The 19,663-nt window shown below is 41.8% G+C and overlaps 2 protein-coding genes across 3 annotated transcripts; one reads left to right on the forward strand and one right to left on the reverse strand.

The window, feature by feature from the left end:
* The first annotated feature begins 373 nt into the window (after nt 1-373).
* tsg101a (tumor susceptibility 101a) lies at nt 374-6,684 on the forward strand. The gene is made up of 10 exons (XM_028407482.1): nt 374-752; nt 1,425-1,512; nt 1,594-1,659; nt 1,740-1,903; nt 2,223-2,349; nt 2,622-2,679; nt 2,921-3,015; nt 4,900-5,102; nt 5,200-5,439; nt 5,520-6,684. Exons 1-10 carry the CDS (start codon nt 711-713, stop codon nt 5,607-5,609), a joined length of 1,173 nt encoding a protein of 390 aa, XP_028263283.1. The 5' UTR covers nt 374-710; the 3' UTR covers nt 5,610-6,684.
* A 474-nt stretch (nt 6,685-7,158) lies between these two features.
* Nucleotides 7,159-12,764, reverse strand: ldha (lactate dehydrogenase A4). 2 transcript variants are annotated; one of them, XM_028407483.1, is made up of 8 exons: nt 12,629-12,764; nt 10,722-10,847; nt 10,470-10,587; nt 10,215-10,388; nt 9,955-10,128; nt 9,703-9,820; nt 8,695-8,818; nt 7,159-8,581 (listed from the first exon to the last, which is right to left on the reverse strand). In XM_028407483.1, the coding sequence occupies exons 2-8, from the start codon at nt 10,845-10,847 to the stop codon at nt 8,417-8,419; spliced, it is 999 nt and encodes a 332-aa protein (XP_028263284.1). In that variant the 5' UTR covers nt 12,629-12,764; the 3' UTR covers nt 7,159-8,416. The 2 variants fall into 2 exon arrangements, with proteins under 2 accessions (XP_028263284.1, XP_028263285.1); XM_028407484.1 differs by having other exon boundaries at nt 12,662-12,693.
* Nucleotides 12,765-19,663: the final 6,899 nt, after the last annotated feature.

Below are 19,663 nucleotides of genomic sequence, written 5' to 3' on the forward strand. Positions count from 1 at the left end.
GGAACAGCAGGATGACATTGTCACCAACTCCAAACTATAATTCTGTCTTAATTTTAGTAGCCAATTCAGATTGACTGCTACCACCTAGTGGCTGCAATAAGAATAGCACCAGACCCATTCATCTGAACTATGCTCAGTATTACTAGTACTACTACCTGCTTAAACTCTAGAACAATGGCATCACATGACAAGAATAACACGCGCATGCGTAAAGTCAAGATCTTAGGATTTATCTACTAATTTAATTTTAGTTTGTTGTGTTGGAGGCCTATTACCTGACCTCTTACAAATTAACAATAAGCAAACAAACCCTTGCTGCCATCTACATTACACTCACCGCTTTGCCTACGCGTATATTACGTCGTACGCAAGACGGAAGCAGTCAGGAGGACTGCCGGAAATTCCTGTTGTTGATCGTCGGATATTTGCTTTTTGGGGTTTTGAACTTAATTCAGCTATCTCTGCCTATTTTATCCGCTGTCTTTTTACCCAATTGCGGTGCTGTTCAAACTTTTGTCATACCAGATCGAAGGTTTCTTCATATAAAAACCGTTGTCTAAACTGTTGTCGGTCGGGGCTGGGCTAGCGTTAGCCTAGCCTTTACAGGAGTCTCGTTAGCTGTCGTTAGCTGTCACTTTAGCTGGCTTAAAAGTCAGCTGTTCTCTCAGTATATCATTAATAAGGACGATTAGAGGAAACAGTTAAGCAATATGGCAGTCGTCAACGAAAGTGGCCTAAAGAAAATGCTGAAGGTAAGCCTATGGGCACTTTCTGTCTCAACAGTAGCACGTAAGCTAATGTTGGTTGACATTTCCTGAAATGGGTTGTGTAGTTCAAAACGGTCAAAAAACATAACATGATTTAATTATTGAGGCTCGCTATTAGCATGCATTTTACTGTTATACAAATCATTGTGTTGTGCTGTTCCTACAAGCTTAGCTAACTGGTTAACATGACTTCTGTAATGGCATGAATTACATCACCAGTTTCGGGCCCGTTTGTGTTTTTAGTTGCTCACACGGAAATTGATTGATGATATTAGAAATGACCTGTGTACTTTTCGATGGATAATATTTCAATGAAGGGAATACCAATTTGTTGTTAATGTCCTGATAAATCATGGTTGGACCAGGAAAATAATAATAATATTAATAGTAATAACCGAAGTTAAGTTGCTTGATTTAGTCCTATTTTTGTAAATTCGTCTTGAGGGATTTAATACTAAGCCAGCCCGTGTTTTGATTTTTTTGGGGTGATGAGTGAAACTACAAATTGTGTTTTTAAGGAGCATTCAATATCTAAGCAGACCACCACAGAACAAATACATTGAAATAACTGTGTTTATTTACTCAGCCAAGATGTCAACTGTTGAGATGGGTTTACTGATGCTGACATTGTCTCCTCTTTTTATTTATGTTTTTCAGCAATATAAATACAGAGATCTGACTGTACGTGAGATAATTAACGTCATCTCCCAGTACAAGGACTTGAAGCCAGTTATGGATGCTTATGGTAAATTAAATGATACTGAATTGACAAGGTGATGAGTTGTAAGCTTCATGCTCATATGATGGTATATTCATTGTTTTTCAGTGTTTAATGATGGCTCCACGAGAGACCTGATGAGCCTGACAGGGACTGTCCCTGTGAGCTACAGAGGTTAGTTAAAAAATGAAAGAAAAAAAGAGTATTTTTTAACTTAAAATAGCCATACAACATTTTGTGTGTGTTTCCCATAGGCAATGTCTACAACATCCCAGTCTGTCTATGGCTGCTGGACACCTATCCCTACAACCCTCCCATATGTTTTGTCAAACCAACAAGTGCCATGATGATTAAAACTGGCAAGCACATCGATGCCAATGGCAAGATCTACCTTCCTTATCTACATGAGTGGAAGCATGTAAGTTTGATACTAACCTGTGTGTATTTACAGTTAATCTAATGTGTCAGACAAATGTGATGCAGGAGAGCAAATGACCACTGCTCTAACAAACTGGTTATAAATGATTGGACAAGCAAAAGGATAACATTTGTAACATGTGCAGACACTCTTCTCAGCTGATTAAAGTTGTTGTGCGTAGAAGTTAGCTAGCACAAAATGCCTGTAAGGACAAGGGAAGTGCAACTTTAACTCCACTGTATTCTCTATGACTTGTATGATCATATTATGAATTTGTGGCCTTGGTCAGTTAACATTGTGTTTATTGCATGTCTTTCAGCCCCAGTCAGACCTGTATGGTCTGATTCAAGTGATGATTGTGGTATTTGGAGAAGAGCCCCCTGTCTTTTCTCGCCCCACTACACAAGCCCCCTATCAAGCTTTTCAAGCTGCTGGACCCCCAAATTGTGAGTAAGATGTTTAACTTTGTTTTGGGAACAGCATAGTAAGTAGGCTAGTAAAAGCATGGTGAACAGAGCCTTTGCATACAATAGCAGTAAGTTAGTTAGTTTCACATTAGAATCTCAGAAATCATTTTACAGACATTAGTGCAGTGGAAAGATTTTATTATTACTCTTATATGTGCAGTGGTGATGCATTTATTTCAGCACCAGGTGGTGCTCTGAGATAACTGCAGCACACTGGTTAAACTGACAGTATTCTCTTTTTTCTGCCTCAGCTTCCTACATGCCTGGCATGCCAGCAGTCTCACCCTATGGTCCAAATCCTAACTCTGGGTAAGATGTTTTTCCTGGTAGATCTAAACCCACTTCCACAACTAACATGCATTTAATGTATTTTTTGTTTCTTCTGTGGTTTATCTAACATTAAAATATTTTTTGAAACACTGTACAAATGGTTCAATGAATATAGCTTGTTTAATGCTGCAAGTTAAAGTTAGGTATTTACATTTTGTAAAAATAGAAAATTAGGTGTTAAGTATTTACTTATTTACTTGATGACTATGTATTTTCTCAGAGGCTACCCAGGTTACCAGTACCCAGGGGGAAACTCTTACCCAGCCACTGCTGGGCCCACACACTACCCCACCCAGACTCCTGTCTCCACAGTGGGTATGTATTACTGTTGGTAACTAGGTACACTATTTTTCTTTGCAGGTGAACTTTAAAAAAAAATATTTGATCAGTCTCCAAAGATTTTAAAATGTAAAACTGAGAATTATTTCTCATACCTGTATGGACAGTCATGTTCACAAATATTAGAACAGTGTACAGTGTAATTCAAGGGTTTTGACAAAGGGTCAAAACTCAATACTCATGGTGGCTCAAATAGAATGCAAAATGATTAGAAAACAAGTAATTGCCTTTAATAATTGGATTAAAATCCTAAGCAGTCAACGACTGATTGAAGGCTAGAACCCATGGAACTGACCAAATGCTCTCTTGAGATGCTGCTGTGTTCAGCTGCAGTAAAGGCCTGCCTTCTGCTGTCTTGTCTTCAGTAATTAGGAGCTAGCTCTCTTGGGTTGAGTTTATCTGACTTATCTCTTGCGATCGTCCTGGTACAGGTTCATCCTTGTTTCATCAGTCCAACAAATCAAATCAAATCCAACAAAACTGACTTTACTATCCAGGTCATGGAGACAGAAAGGAACAGCCTACAACTTATAGGATGCTGCTTTATATTGCAAATGAATAATGACAGCTACCCAAGAGTTTCATTCATTCTTTGTTGGCCAGTCACTCTTAACCCTTTAGAGCATCCTGTTCACTTATTGAAGACAAGACTGAGGCAGCAAGATCCACAAACAAGCATTTCAAGGGAGGAAACTCAGCATTTGGTCATATCCATAGATTCCAGGCTTCAGTCAGTCATTGACTGCAAAGGCTTTTCAAAGGCAATCATTATTTTTCTAATTATTTTTCATTATATATGAGCCACTAAAACTCATGGTTTGTATGAAAATGGTTATAATTCCTGAATGTTAGTGCCATCAACAGAGCAGGAGAATGAAAAGATGGTAGGAAGGTGTGTGTGTATGGTGGTTGTGAATGGCTGTATGAAGATGGGTAACACTGGTGGCAGTCTTAGGTATTCATGAACCACACACTTTAGGTTGAGGTGAAAACTTCCTTCAGTTGAGCAGTTCAGCCCTTAGGCACTCATGTAGGAATTCTATCAGGACCTGTGGCTCTCCAGATCCACCTTACATCATGTGCCTCTAGTCCATGGTCTTTAGTTAACCCAGAAAGAATACACTTGACCTTTTGACTCAAACTCTCTCAACTTATGAGTGACTTCAGTGGCATGTCAAGGCACTCATGAAAGGTCATCAGTGTAACTAGAGTGGGGTGAATTAAAGGTCAAGGGCTAGGATGGACCAGGACAGAAAGGGAACAGTCCCTCCTTGCCCCATGCAACCCACACTTCAGAAGTGCACAATGCTATATATAGGATGGAAACAGTAACTCCTCACAAAGACAGGTCTACAACCCAACAGTGAAATGCTGGTCAGTGACTAGCATGCTGATAGAGCATGCTAGCAGAATCCTATATTTAGTAAAGGAGAAGAAACAAATGTGCCTGCAGGCTGAGTCAACTCTGACATTTGTGATGCTGACTCATGACTTTCCTGACTCTGAAGACGCTTGTCAGTCATTTCACACTGCCAGGAGCTGGCAGTCTGTAAACGGTTTTGCACATAAAGATATTTGAAAAACCAGAAGCGCTTTAATTTCACCCAGTATCAACAATCTTTAAAATGTAAAATAATAAAGTGGTGGGCACTCCTACCTTAGATTTGTGGTGCTTGTTGTAGACTCTGCAAACCTGTGATGGCAAAAGTTTCCTTGTTCAGTATAGTGCGTGAGACAAGAAGTCTATTCTAAATTCTGTGACAAAGGATGGATATGCAGTATAACTTGGCACAAAAAAAAATCCTTGTTCAGGTTATGATTTTAGTGCCTCTCACAACTTCTTTATCTTTTCCTCTAAAGGCCCAGGCAGAGATGCCACAATTGGTGAGGACACCATCCGTGCATCTCTGATTTCTGCTGTCAGTGACAAGCTTCGCTGGAGGATGAAGGAGGAGATGGACAGAGCTCAGGCAGAGTTGGATGCTTTGAAAAGAACAGAGGAGGACCTGAAGAAGGGACATCAAAAACTGGAGGAGATGGTTTCCAGACTGGACCAGGAAGTGGTGAGATGCCCTCAGTTTAAAGGCTTAAATGTGTGAGCTTGCCACATAAAGGAACAATATTTCAGTTTACATTTTTTTATGTTCGTGGTTTCACCAGGCTGAGGTTGACAGAAACATCGAGCTGCTGAAGAGAAAGGATGAGGAGCTGAGTGAAGCCTTGGAGAAAATGGAGAACCAGTCAGAAAACAATGATATTGATGACGTCATTGTGCCCACAGCTCCACTGTACAAACAGATCCTGAACCTGTATGCTGAAGAGAATGCAATTGAGGACACAATCTTCTACTTGGGAGAAGCCCTCCGCAGGGGCGTCATAGACTTGGAAGTTTTCCTCAAGGTGGGCACACCGCACACATAAATACACACTATGGATTATGGATATTTTAGCTTTTTTTGACTGATTCTCTTCTGTTACAGCATGTACGACTTCTGTCTAGAAAGCAGTTCCAGCTCCGCGCTCTCATGCAGAAAGCCCGTAAGACTGCTGGACTTAGTGACCTCTACTGACCCACACTGACTACCTGGAAATATTCATATCTCTTTACATTCTCTTATTCTCCTCTTTTCCCTGCTCTTTATTCTCTTTTAATGTCTTCTTGTATTTCAACCAGCTGTTCCTTTTTTAAACTCTAAAAGAATCTGAACAGCACAGCAGACATTTATGAAGAATTGTGTAAAGTCAAATTGTGGCCACATTCATATGAATTTTCATAAAAATACAAACACTCCTTGAGATCAAGTACCATGACGCAGGCATAATATATTTAAAAACATTGTCTCCAATGTGAATAAGGTACTATGGTTGACATGAAAACCTGCTCAACTCACCGGCCATATTGGTTAAAAAAAAAAAAAAAAAAATCAGTTGTGAGTATAGCATATGCAAATTGCTCAGTTTGTTCGTTAACTGAATTGGCATACAGATGAGTTTGGCTACTAACATGCATACAGCATGCTGTGCTGCATAGTAGCCCACAGGTTCTGTTAGGCACCCATTGCCAGACAAAGTCATTTGGCTAGTAAGCACAAATGATAGGGGCTAGGAGAGAGGGGCTTTGTAGAGCCCCATATGCCCTTTATAATGAAAAGAATGGCTCTGATAAAAATACCTGGGCCAACTTTTCAGCAAGGACAGGGGTTCAGCCTCAGGATTTGATGTGTATGAGTTTTGGTTCATGTTTACTAGCCTTGGAGTCACAGGGGTATCTTTTTATACAGCAGAATCGGTGGCAATCGGTGGACCTAAACTGGCTTGTTTATGGTTGGCCATTGAGCTAAAATTTTACCTCTTGTGCCACTTGTCTACACTACTACATGTTTTTCCACATTAGGTCTCATGATGTGTGAGTGAGGTTCTTTGACTGTGTCAGCTGCTCAGGTCTGCCCTTCATTATATACTCACTGCATTAACTAGTAAATCGTTATATACAGTATAGATGATTCGCTCCGTACAGCGTCTCGTCATAATTAATTTCTAAGGTATTAAGAAATTTCTGTTTTCTTTTTGCTTTCCTTGTACTGTCCACTTATTCTCAGTCCTCCTGAGAAGGTTAGGTTTTCAGTCAAAGCTTGTGAATAAAGAGGCGCATTAGAGGGTACAAAAAAAATAAATGACTATTGTACTAATCAAAAAGTTAACTTATGTAAGGTTTGGTCTCTTAAATTAGCTTTTTACTAAATGCACTTTGAATTGTATGATAGATTATCTGTTTGTTTTCTTGTTTTCAATTCAGCCACAGACAACCTGTTCTTTTATATCTGTAGATTTATGTAAAGTTCAGTACAAATAAAAGCAATCTGATTAAATAGGCCATCCCTGTGATCATTAGTCACTGTCCCTATAATACCTGCATTTATGTTGTTATGAACCGATATTCGTGACAGCAGCGTTACACAGAAGCTACGTTTTGAGGCCCTGCAGAAAAACCTAATCTAACCTCGGGCTGACCCACAGCTGTGCAGTGAGAGCAGCTGAGTCAGCAAGTCTGCAAACATACAAACTGCCTTTTTGGTAGGTTGGATGACAAACAGGGAAAAAAAACAAAGGACAGACTTGTATCATTATCCTGGCAGATTTATTTGACGTTACAGCAAATAAAAATCAATATCCAGCTGCCATGACGGGTAGTTTCTTAGCAAGTCAGTAACGCTGATACACAAATAGGTCTTAACAGTTAAAAAGTCACAGAATAAATTTCTTTTGTTTTACTTTTCCCCCCAGAGTCTGGTGGATTACAAATAAATATGAGGCCTTCTGAGGGCATTTGGGGTGCACAGTCTAATAACATTTTGTTAAAATCTATAATAACCTCATCCTAGGTCATGATCCAAGTTTCCCACTGGCTCTCTGTTATTGCTCTCTTTGAAGTCTTATGGGCTACACAGTTTATTAGCAACATCCTATTTTATCTGATGTAGTTAGTTAATAGATTATTACCAATAATAAATATCACTGATTTCAGATGTCTTTTTCCAGTGTCAGGTGGAGTACGATACAAAAACCTTGTATTTATGGTGTGCAGCCGAACGACACCCTCAGGACTGTCGGGTCATTAGCTCTTTCCCACTGGCTCCCTTTGACTTTTCATTATGGCAAGGCCACTGCTACTCTTTATCACATGTTAATTTTGCTACTTCTTATTACTGCAAAAAATGTTTCCTTTTTGAAATTTGAAATTTTATATCAGTGCACTTGTGGTAAGGTTTGTTTTTAAAGGCTTCAGTGCAGAGCAGTACATGTGATGTTGCCTTAGTGAAACAATAAGGTACTTTGGTATCAGAGGAACACGTGGCCTAGTGATATTCATAATTGGCAGTGTTGTCTCTAAACATACAGTATGTGGATAGGAAGCTCTCCTTATAGACAATGGAATGTCTCTATTATACTTCAAAAATAAAAATAAACAGATTACCAAGTGGAAACGGATAACAACCACAGAATAAATACAAACTATGACCAAGGAGTGTACAGGACAAGCAGCGACAATACACAGTAACATACAGTACACAGAGTATATACGCACAATATGCTCAGGCCTTATACTTCTAGCACAGAGACGACAGCAGAAGGACATGCCCTCTGTACAGCACAGGCTGACTGCAGATGCTAAAGGTCAGAGAAGTCAGTCATGAAGGGACAGGAAAAAGTGGTGGAAAAGGAAAATGAGCTGTAAGCTACAAGCAGTTGGCCTTTTTGTGATATTCAGAGGTCTCATTCGCCTGTTGCCGTGAGGAGGTATGGTAGGCAGGAGGGATTTGACCACACAGTGTTTGGTGGTGATTGGAGGGGATTGGAGGATTCAGAGGAGTGCTTTTTACAGGGTGAGCTCCTTCTGTACGCCCCACAGGGTCTCAGCACTATTCACCAGCTGCTTCTCCTCATCAGGCTTCAGTGTCATGTGAATAACATCTGTCAGGCCGCTGTTGCCCAGAACACATGGGATGCTCAGGAATACCTCATCCTTCACACCATGCATGCCCTGTATGACAAAAGGGAAGGAAGAGGAAGGGAAGGGAACAATAAGCATAATATATCCAACAATACACTTTTTAAAAAAACAACACTAAAATGTATGTCCTACAGTCTCCTCACCTGGACGAGTGTGGACACAGGGTGCACTTTGTGTAGGTTCTTCATGATGCTTTCCACTAGGTCAGCCACAGACATACCAATGGCCCAGGAAGTGTAGCCCTTCAGCTTGATAACCTCATAGGCTCTGCAGTGGAGACATATGAAATTATAGAAGATGCCATGCATTTGAAGAGAAAACAATACGTCAGACGTCATGCTTGCCGTTTTCCTCTAATACTTTCATCTTCTTTATGTAAAGAATCCAGCTGTTTGTCAGAATGGCAGAAGCTTAAACTAACTGGATGCTGTGCTTACAGGGAACTGTTTAGTCTGTATTCTGTTATTTCAGATGTGTTGGGCTTGATGTTTACAAGCTTAAGACAAAGGCAAGGCTTGGAGGTCTTATACAGAAACATTGGGCAGCTCTGAAGTAGCCATCTTACCCTCCTTCACAGGGTGCAACAGTCTGTCCTAAAAGTTAATCTAATCATGTTGTCACCCAGGTTAGGACACATCATAGATGTAACAGCTTTCTATTTTATATTATCTGTTTGATACCTCGTCTTACAGAAGGGCACACAGAGACATTGTCACTACCTTTACAAAGCTTGATAAACCGGCTATTGTCTTGTACACGTCTGACCTCTAAAGACCCAGCTTTCGCAACACACCATACCATAGCTACAGTAAAAATGTGGAATTTTTATGTTTTCATGTCTAGTGAAACCATAACACAGGGGCAGAGAGGCAAGCTGCTTGTCTTCAGGCTCATATTCTTCAAAAGCTCCATTGGATTTAGTAGTGCCTGCTTTTTTTTTTTCAAATCCCTATGCTACTAGGTAACTCCAGCTATACCCCATTAAACCCTACAGACGTGCTTTAATGAAACATCATGTTTATGGATCCTGCTGGACAGATGGTCTGTGTTCAAATGGCTAATTGGTTCGCAGATTAAATGAGAGAGAAAGCGTTGCATGCTGGGTACATAAGAGGGCTATTCAAACTCATTGGTGGATAAATTATACTCACCCATCAACCACCATCTTATGCACCGCCTTCCAGTTCTCACTGTCGCCCTCAGCTCCCATCTGTGGGTTGAGGCCCTGAAGAGAAACTCCAGCAACATTCACACCACTCCAAACAGGCACTGTGAGAAACAGATACACAAATCTTAGGTTGCATCCATGGTTACATAAACCGGGCAACAAGATTGGTCGAAGGCCAGCAGACAGTTACAGTAGAGGGCTAGCAGAGATTTTATTTTTAGTCAAAGCTGCATACCACTGGAGTCTCCATGCTCTCCGATGATCCAGCCGTGGCAGCTGGAAGGGTGGAGGTGGAGCTTTTCGCCCATGATGTGGCGGAAACGGGCAGAGTCCAGGTTAGTGCCTGAGCCAATCACACGGTGACGAGGGAAGCCACTCAGCTTCCAGGCCACGTAAGTCAGGATGTCCACTGGGAGGGTGCAGAATGAATCAATGAGTTGCACAACTTCCCACGTTCTTTCATCACTTCCCCCTACTTACACCCCCTTCTCTAACCTGGGTTAGAAACCACCAACAGGATGCAGTTGGGGCTGTACTTGACGATGTTGGGGATGATAAACTTAAAGATGTTCACGTTGCGCTGCACCAGGTTCAGACGGCTCTCGCCCTCCTGCTGACGGGCACCAGCAGTCACAACTACCACCTTGGAGTTGGCTGTCACACTGTAGTCTGACAAATGGACACAAGGAAGGTTTCAGTGAGGGTTATTCAGTGAGGGGCACAGGACACACTTATTTTGTGCGCCCTCACCTTTGTCAGCCACAATCTTGTGCGTCTTGAGGAAAAGTGATCCGTGCTGCAGGTCCATGGCCTCGCCCTTCAGCTTGTCCTCCATCACATCAACCAGGGCCAGCTCATCACACAAGTCCTAATTATACACATTTACACGAGTCATAATCAAACCAAAGTTCTCTCTTCTCAGCACCTTATTATATTCATGTAGTGATTCACATGTGTTAGGCTAAATACTTTAAGGTTTTATCTATAGTTCCTTCCTCTTACCTTGAGCAGTACACTGATGGCGGAGGCCATGCCCACCATGCCCACACCGACCACCGTCACCTTGCACCTGCTGCCAACAGGCTCCTCCTTCATCACGTGGCCGATGAGCTTCTCCTTGGTGGACATCTGCGAAAAGAAAGTGAAGGATACAGAAACAAATTACACAGAGGCCAAACACCAGAGAGAAAGAGAGGGAAGGGTTACAAAAAATAAGAGGTAGAAGCGGGTAAAAGTTGAGTGAGAAATGTGGTCCACACACACGTGGCTGCTTTCACAACCCCACAATGATTGAGTCATTTTATTTCATACTTAAGAGGAAAAGGGAAAGTTTCATTACCCTGCTGTGTTTCATTATTACAAGGCTATCCCTGTCCTGTCGTAATTTACAGACGGAGTTTCACATCTCCTCTTCTAATCTCCATGGCAACCACTGCCAGGGAAAGTACTGCAGCAGGGACCATCCCCAGCTGACGTCACATGCTGCTGCTTGTGTTTCCTAACTGGGCTGGCATGGCTGAGTAGTCACGTTTACATCAGCAGCATGACTAGGCTGGTTCACCCCTGTGATGTGCAGACAAGCACGTAGTGGAGAACTTGACTGAATTAATACACTTTAACACCTCCAAAAGAGGAAACTTAAGACCTCCACAAGGGGAGTTTGCACACAACAGTAGGATATGTCAAGTGAGACAGTTATATCTAAAATCCCATTATCCAATCATCTCTCCTTCAGAGATAGGCTGAAGGCTTACTGCAAACATGCTCCCTACTACAGGGCCCTTTGTTAGCTTATAATTCAGGATTACTGCATGTTTTCTGCACAGGTCAGAGTTCTTTACTGCTGAAATATTCATTGCATTATTTCCTTAGCAGCATGACTGAATGAGGATTACATGTGAGATTATTAGCAGCTGAAAGAACTTAATGCAACATAGTTGGAGACGGAAAGAGAGAGGCAGCTAGATGTTTTGTGTCAGGCTTTAGTTTATGAGAATTTAGTAGCTGCTACACAAAACTGAGCAACTAAATCTACTTTGTGTTCTTGAAACGTTATTTGTATATTATGATGATTAATTCAATCACCATGAAAGAGTTACAGAGGCTGATGGGTGTCAAGTATCACAGCTGTGGTTCAGGGTCTCATATTTCACATTCTTGCACCACTTAGTTTCAGACTACAGCTAGACTAAACGTTTATCTGCGTCTTCAAAAATTATTTAATCCTAAATTCTACTTTAGGAACCTAACCCCAGGGAAACCTATCCAGACTACATACATAGCAAGTAGTCATCCTGTGTATTCTCTGCAACTGGCAAATATTTATCCACAACTCTGTGCCAAGAGTCTTGATTCATCTACTAAAAGGGCTATAAAAGATTCATATTTTATTTATTTAAAAAAAGACTTAGATCACTTAGATCTGCTAATTATATAGGCTGGCACTGCTCAGCATTTTCTGTACGGGTATCATTTATGGCCAAGACTGCTGTCTGGATGAAGCGTCTCCACAGGGCCTGCGTAAACGCTGCGTATTATTACATCAACACATCCGCTGCAGTCACAAGGACAGACGCTGTAATTATAGCTGTAACATATAATAGTTGTTTTTCTTTCTTGCTGCTTTTTAAACGCGTAAATATAACAGTAATCCATATTGAAAGTTGCCAACATTTCTCCATATCCTGGTGAGCATTACGCAACAAGTAGAAACCAGAAACTTACAGACAAACAGCCTGTTGCTGTGCCCACAAATAAAAAGACATCTTTCTTACAAAAAATACCGCATAAGGCAGAGCAACCAATCACCAGTAGGCTATTATTGAACACCGACACGCCCCTCGGTGCCATTCTAAAATGTGACTGACCGGTTCCCTTTACTTTCATTCAAAGAACAGGTATAGGCTTACCGTGAATGATCAGTGCTGTGGAGGCTTTCTTACCTCGAAGGTCTCAGTTAAAACGTGAACACGAGCTGGAATGTGTCTGCTCCGCCGCTCTTCCGCAGAAGAAGTGCTGCTGCTCAGAGGGCGGTCCCCCGCTATTTAAAGACAGCCTCCTCCGTGCACGTTACGTGCGCACATACTAATGAGGCTGCACGGTAATGTGGTAACTGAGCGTGGTAAGAGTCACGTAAGCGACAGGATGCGGTACCGGGGCCTGCTGCAAGCGCGCACCGCCTGTGACTAGGCCAACTTCTCTTTTATATATATTTCCAGACAGAGAGAGCGTGACCGTTTTCCAAACCGTGGATTTTGTTCAGAGAGTCTGGCCATCTGCGCACCGCGTAATCAGCAGGAGACAACTGACAGACAGCAGAGGTGCAGTTCAGGGCTGACGGAGAGGATGAGCAACGGAGTAGCCTGTCACTTCCTCTCATCGATCGTCTACATTTATACAATACAAAACGCATCGGATGAGTTAGGGAAGTCATTTCATGAATGGGGCTGCTGGATGGGCACGGCGTGCGTAAAAATCCACGTGTATCATGGAGATTTCGTAACATAGACAACATGGCTCGGAGTTTAAAGTTGTGTAACCCTCAGTGGAATAGCAGCATTTCAGTCTTACATTGTGTTTTATCTGAATTACTCAATGGTGACTGCAGTGATGGGGGCTTGAATGAATGGTCCGATCAGTTCAGCAGCATTTTGCGCCACCTACTGCCTCGTCTAGGTTACTACACGCTGGGCAACCCCAACCTTCAGCCATGCGACGAACCATTTGAATAAGTTATCAGTGGAATTTTGTTGTCAGATAAAACTCATTCAGCTGTAGCACAAAGGCGTACAAAAGCCTGCTCACTTTTTATTGTCCTGAATCATCACCGAGGCACCAACGACAAATACTTCTGCCCTGGACTCTCCAGCTTTGAGCAATATTCAAGTACTGTTAGTTCATCATACATTCTTAACACGCAAATGAAGGTCAAATCATATGAACATTCAACTCTCAAGATCCTCCATGAGAAGTTAAAGTCCTGCTGTATTTGAGCTAGATAATCATGTCAGGCATCACTGTCATTCCCTCCACTGGTCTATATTTATGTTTACTTAGCACCTTATAGCTCCAGATTTGTATCCATGTAACATATATTGTGCTCATACTGCGTACTGTACTCTGATTTGGATTATAGTGACACTTATACTCTTATACTCTGTACTTAACTGCATTTAATGTAACTTGATACCTCTGGCACAAGAATTTCGTTCGGGATTAATAAAGTTTTATCTTATCTTATTGAGTCTGATTAGCTCAGAGGGAAAAGCAACTTGGTGGGCTACAGTTAAGTGGACACCAAAGTAGGCCTACTTATAGTTTTTGGCTGTCTCTACCTCCACTCCCCCTTAATAGGTCTGATTGCAGTTCTGGTCTTTCTAAAGTCAACGGCCATCTCTTTGGTCTTTCTGACATTTAGGAGCAGATGATTCCTGCTGGACCACTCCACAAAGTTCTCCACCAGGCACCTGTACTCCAACTCTTGTCCACCTCTAATACACCCCACCACCACAGTGACATCAGAGAACTTCGGCAGGTGGATAGGGTATTTGCATAGGGCATTTAAAAATAACTGGCCTTCTCCAGCTATTATACTCCATATTTTCAGCCAATTTGAAGAAACGTTCTGAGTCAGTTTAGACAGTCAACCTGAGCAACTTAAACATTATTACAACCCTCTCCTCTGATGGGCTCTGAAGGTGGTTTAGATTGTTTAGCTGTAAATCACTATGGGTGGAAAGTTAGCAGTCATTCCTCACTTCCTGCTGTACTAGATTTTATTAGGCATGAGCAAGACACTGGCTGCACCAGCTAAACTGTTTAGTACATGGTGTGTGCATTTACAGGATTTGATGGAGTGAACTGTGCCAGGCAGTTGGTTTTCAGTCAGATGAATACCAGAATTATAGGATACTTCAGAGGAAAATATGTATATGGTATATGTGCACACCAGTACTCATGATCATACACAAAGAAAACTAGGTATATATAAACTAACATGGGTATTATTTTTTTATTATTATAATTTTACTGTTTCTCCCATTCACATTGTATCATGTATTGTATTTTTTTAGTTTCCATCACTGGCTCAGTACCAGCAGCTCACCAGCAGGAAGTGCTATCATAAAGGCAGTAAAACAAGCTCCAAGCTCTTCTCTGTGTTTTTACGTCTCCTCTTGAACTTAATCTACACTTCGAGCATGTTCACTATAAAAGAGTGGTAATGTGAAGACTGTCAGTATTGTGCAGAGTGGATCTTATAGTGCATTCTGAAGTTGTCCAACAACATCTTACATCAAACATGGTATTAAGTAGAAGAACAACAATGCACATTAATGCGCCTGTTATGTTGTTTTATTATTCAGCATGCAGGTGAGTTAAGTTGTCAAATAAATGTAGTGAAGTAGAAATAAGTATTAGCTTAAGAAAAGTACTAGTATAAATATACAGACATGGTTTTTGTGATCTTAGTCCACCAAAGCTGAAGAAGACATCTAGTATCTCACAGTTGTTAGGAAGACCATCCCATCCTGACAATGTACAATGCTGTACTGAATCAAAGGTAACAGAATTACCCCCTCATAATTGGCCCCCGGGCCAGTTCTCCTTGCATTGCAGTCCCAGTTGTTCACTTTAAAAAGCATCCATCACATGGTCTTTGGCTTGAAAAGTAATGAACTGAAATGCATTTAGGTGCTGCTGTGTGCGACAGTGTTAGACACTGCTGGAGACAGATGAAGTTTCATTTCATGTGTGCAACATCATACTTCATCTCCTTGTGTTTAATGTCCTCAGTTAGTCTGCGGCGATGCACTCCAAACTTTCTTAGACTCCATAACTAACTTATTCCTGTCCTTCCTGCTGAATTGCTGGTCTCCTTGCCTCCATCGCCACTTTCAGTAGTCTCTGGAGCATGTACCAACTCAATCACAGCTAGCCCTCCCAGTGGGGCACAGAAACACTAGTTTCTTATGTTGGGTTCACCTTTCTTGCACCACAGGGTCAGTTGCCAACATACTGTTATTGCACAGGGCATTGGGACTGAGGGCTGTCTGCTGTGGGTGATACCTGTCTCAGCCTGCTGCTGTAATAGAGAGGAATCTAATCACATCGCTGCAGCTTCCTCTTCCTCCTCCAGCCTGTGTTTAGAAATAGAACTGAGGCAGAGGAACAAGGCCACATCAATCATAAAAGGATTCTCCAGGGAGTGACATTACATTCACAACTCTACAGCATCCAGCTCATTGATGTTACCTTATTTCACCTCAGACAGACACAACTTGAACCTAATTTTAGCCAACAATTGTGTCTGATTTCTGATTTCTCCTTTGCTAATTTGCAGTCTCTTTCCTTCAATCAAACATTCTTTATCCACCTCCCAAACAATCACTTCTCACCTTTCTCTCCTTCACATATTTCCCCCCCATTCCCTCCCTCTCTTCTTTATTTTCCTGGCTTCCACTTTCACTACACGCACACCTTCTGCCTAAGACTGATAACATCCCTGATGGAGTTCCTTTATTAGCCACCCACAGGCAGATTAACCAGAGCAATAATACACCAATCAACACCAATTATGCACTGATAAGCCCAGGGAGAGCTCTGCTGGCTGTGGAAAAGGATGTGGCAGTTGTAGAGTGATTGGATGTGTTTTTGTACAGGATTAAAGGTTGTGTGTGCGTGCATACATTTACATGTGTTTTATGAGTATATTGAATTGAGTGTGCTTTGTTTAATTTCTTCATAGAGCAAATTATTATGATCAGATGTGAAATCAGTTCTTATCCCCAGGTCCTTATCAGGTGCTAATTGAAGCCATGATCAAGCAGGCTTAATTCTCATGTGTGCAGTCTCAAATTTATTAATGAAAGTATAAACAGTAGTGCTAGAAACCAGCTGGATAAACAGAGGTTTGGAATCAATATGGTGTATCATTATTCTCTTAGTGTACTATGAATATTGAAGACATCCCTGCTCTCATCATTACAGCACATTAAAGCACTTCACTTACAATGTTGGCACTTGTTAGTTTTTGGACAACGCAGCCTAAACAGCAGCCTGGCATTGTTATAGAGCTGCTAAATGATGATGAAAACGAGTGGAAGCACAGATATGACTTTCACGCCTGCAGGCATTCATGCACCAGCCAAGTCTGAACATCTGTATGGATTTAACCTCACGCTTACCAGTCTGTAATTCTGCAAAGCACATCCACATGCACATAACTGTGCACAAACATAGGCTATGTGCTTGCCATATGTATAGAAACGCACAAGCTTCTTTTAAATGGCAGACCAAAGACCTTGGAAGCTGTTCACTGCGGGTGTGGTGTGGGTGTGTGTGTGTGAGAGAGAGAAAGAGAGAGATCAGGTGATCATTTTATCAAAGTGTACTTCTCATTATACTTCCTTATTTCATTTGGCACTTTTAAGATTAAAAAACAGGGCCTCAGATTTTCTTTTTTTCAGTTTCAATGTCAAGCAATTCTGGATTCTGGAAGTGTGTGAATATAACGTTATTATTTTTGCTCTAAAACATGTACTCTGCTTGTCTCATTGAAGCATCATGACCTCCAAAAGTTTTTGTAGAGCACAAAATAAAATGTACTTCAAGCATGAAATTAAATACATTTCCTTTGGCTGTCCAAGCTCTAATTATTTCATAGGATTTATGACAGTGACGCTGTTATTTGTTTAAGGATACCATCTGCACAGGCATTGTGGACTGCGGCAGGTAGCCTCACGTTCTTTTACATGTCACTGGAGAAGCTATGTGAAGTTTCTGTCTCCTGATCCAGTGACCTTAACATCAGTGATTGATATGGGAGGGGAGATGTGTGCTGACATGGTATAGGTGGTGTGTGTGCGAAGGTGTAAGGTTAATTGAAGTTGTTAGAGTGAAAATGATTCCCTCAGGGGGGACGTAGCAGGTGGAGACATTGGGTGGATTCAGCAGTGGGTGACAGAGAGAGGCCAGGAGAGTGGGGAGGTGGGATGGAGCAGTAAAGAAGGTATAGGGGGCAGGAGTGGGGGAGGTCAAAGGGATTGCTTTTACCCCCCATAGCACTAAGAGGCAGTGATACATGAGGACAGAGAGATAAGATGATTCATCTAAAGGTCACTTGTGTCTGTCTGTCCCTCTGTCTGACCCCTCACCATCCCTGCTTTTGTCTTTCTGTTCATTTTTCCTTTTCTTCCCTTACATGTGCACATTTTTTCTATACATGTCATATTCATTTACACATTTTCCTACCATCCCCTCCATTTTTGGTCCTGTCTCACACATCCCATTCTATCTCTTGTTCTGTCTGTCTGTCCCCTCATGTGGTCTTTCGCCTCTTCTCCTGCACTAGCCTTCATTTCACAGATGACAGGTTGGCTGACTGTAATCCAACAGATGCTGGGGCGGGGAGGCCTGACCAACTGTTTTAACTCCAATCAGCTTTTATTGCTCTCCAGAGGAACCCCACACAACCCCCTGCCAGCCTGACATTTTAGAGAGCAGGACAGCGCAGTCGGGAGCAGGGGTGAGAATAGGAGATGTATATATGTGTATATGTATGTGTGTGTACAAGTATGATAAAGTGTGTGTGTGTGCTGATTAAGGCAGGGGGCTGATGGGGAAAAAAGGGGTGACAGTCATTACCCCCTGTGCCTGGTGTGAAGCCAAACCGCTGGCTTCAATCAACTTAGACACATGTGTCACTGCGTGTGTGTCTGTGTGTGTCTGTGTGTGACAGAGGGAGTCAGCCATCAGCAGGGATGGAGATGTCGCTGCTAATGCATCTGCCACTGTTTCCAGCTCTCAACAGCCTGAGCCACCCCTGCATTGTCCACGTCTGTCGCCTCCTTCCTGGTCTCCATCCATCTCTCTCCCTCTCTGCACCTCACCTTCATCCTCTCAGCCCCCCCCCCCCTTCCCTCCTGCTGAGACAAAGACAAAGGCAGCAGCAAGTTACTACAGAACAACTTTGAAGCTGTGTTGCTGTCTAAACAGTCTGAACTGCTATACATCAACAGATGCTTTAAATGCTGCGCTATAAAAAATAGATTTGAAAGAAAGAGAAACATCATTTTCTAGAGATTGTGTAGCCATTATTGTTCTGCTCTTGCAATGACCATAATATAGTAGAAGGCAAAGTAATATGAGCTGCACACTTTAACTGTGATTTGTGTTTGCATTAACAGTCAAGGGCTAATAGCATAATTTTTGAAACTGGTAAAATGGTAGCAGTTCTCGTTCTGCTCAGTTAAGCTGCAAAATCACATACACCCAGAAGCCATCAGTTATTTGATAAAATGGTGCCCCTGTTTATCTGATGATTAATGGGGTTTAAAGGCTGCTTGAACTCTGCTGTCTGACCTTCAGGCAATTAAAACCTCAAGAACCAGAGAAATATTTATTTGAGGAATGTGAATCTTCAGTCTTCTAATCACTTTTACTGCCGTGGCTGCAAAGAGGTGATGTGACCTTGTCCATTAAGGTGTTGTTTGATGGGACATTAATAACATGCAAGCATACTTCCACTTCAGTATGCCTGCAGACACTTACCTGCTACTCTGCCCCATGTCCACATAGCACACATTTGGTTTATGCTTTTACTTCCTTTGTATTTTACTCATATTTACTAGCAGTAATTATGATGGCACCTATTTAAATTGGATGCTAACTGCTGTTTAGATTTGAACCTATCTACAGCCTGTGCTGACACATGCATACTGTGAATAGATTGTGCAAATTTCTATGTCTATGAGTTTTTAGTTGTTCCAACATTATCAACATGGGATGATCCTAGGGATCAAATTGTAACCACACTGCAGTCTTTACACCAACAGACGAGAAGATGGGAAGAAAGATGGGAAGATAGGATGTCCAGGATTTTTGCAATGACAGTTGCTATGCTAATGAGTTTATTGATCCTGCTGTCATCTCTGGCTCCGACTGCT

The sequence above is a fragment of the Parambassis ranga genome, chromosome 6 (assembly GCF_900634625.1).
Source record: "Parambassis ranga chromosome 6, fParRan2.1, whole genome shotgun sequence".
Taxonomy (NCBI): domain Eukaryota; kingdom Metazoa; phylum Chordata; class Actinopteri; family Ambassidae; genus Parambassis; species Parambassis ranga.

What these genes read in the sequence shown, in the direction of transcription:
- tsg101a (XM_028407482.1), top strand. Translation starts at nt 711, where the DNA reads ATGGCAGTCGTCAACGAAAGTGGCCTAAAGAAAATGCTGAAG. An exon ending in ATCTACATGAGTGGAAGCAT is followed by an intron (nt 1,904 to 2,222) that starts GTAAGTTTGATA and finishes CATGTCTTTCAG; the next exon opens with CCCCAGTCAGACCTGTATGG. An exon ending in ACTTGGAAGTTTTCCTCAAG is followed by an intron (nt 5,440 to 5,519) that starts GTGGGCACACCG and finishes CTTCTGTTACAG; the next exon opens with CATGTACGACTTCTGTCTAG.
- ldha (XM_028407483.1), bottom strand. Translation starts at nt 10,847, where the DNA reads ATGTCCACCAAGGAGAAGCTCATCGGCCACGTGATGAAGGAGGAGCCT. An exon ending in GTTGGTGGTTTCTAACCCAG is followed by an intron (nt 10,129 to 10,214) that starts GTTAGAGAAGGG and finishes GCACCCTCCCAG; the next exon opens with TGGACATCCTGACTTACGTG. An exon ending in CATAAGATGGTGGTTGATGG is followed by an intron (nt 8,819 to 9,702) that starts GTGAGTATAATT and finishes TCTCCACTGCAG; the next exon opens with AGCCTATGAGGTTATCAAGC.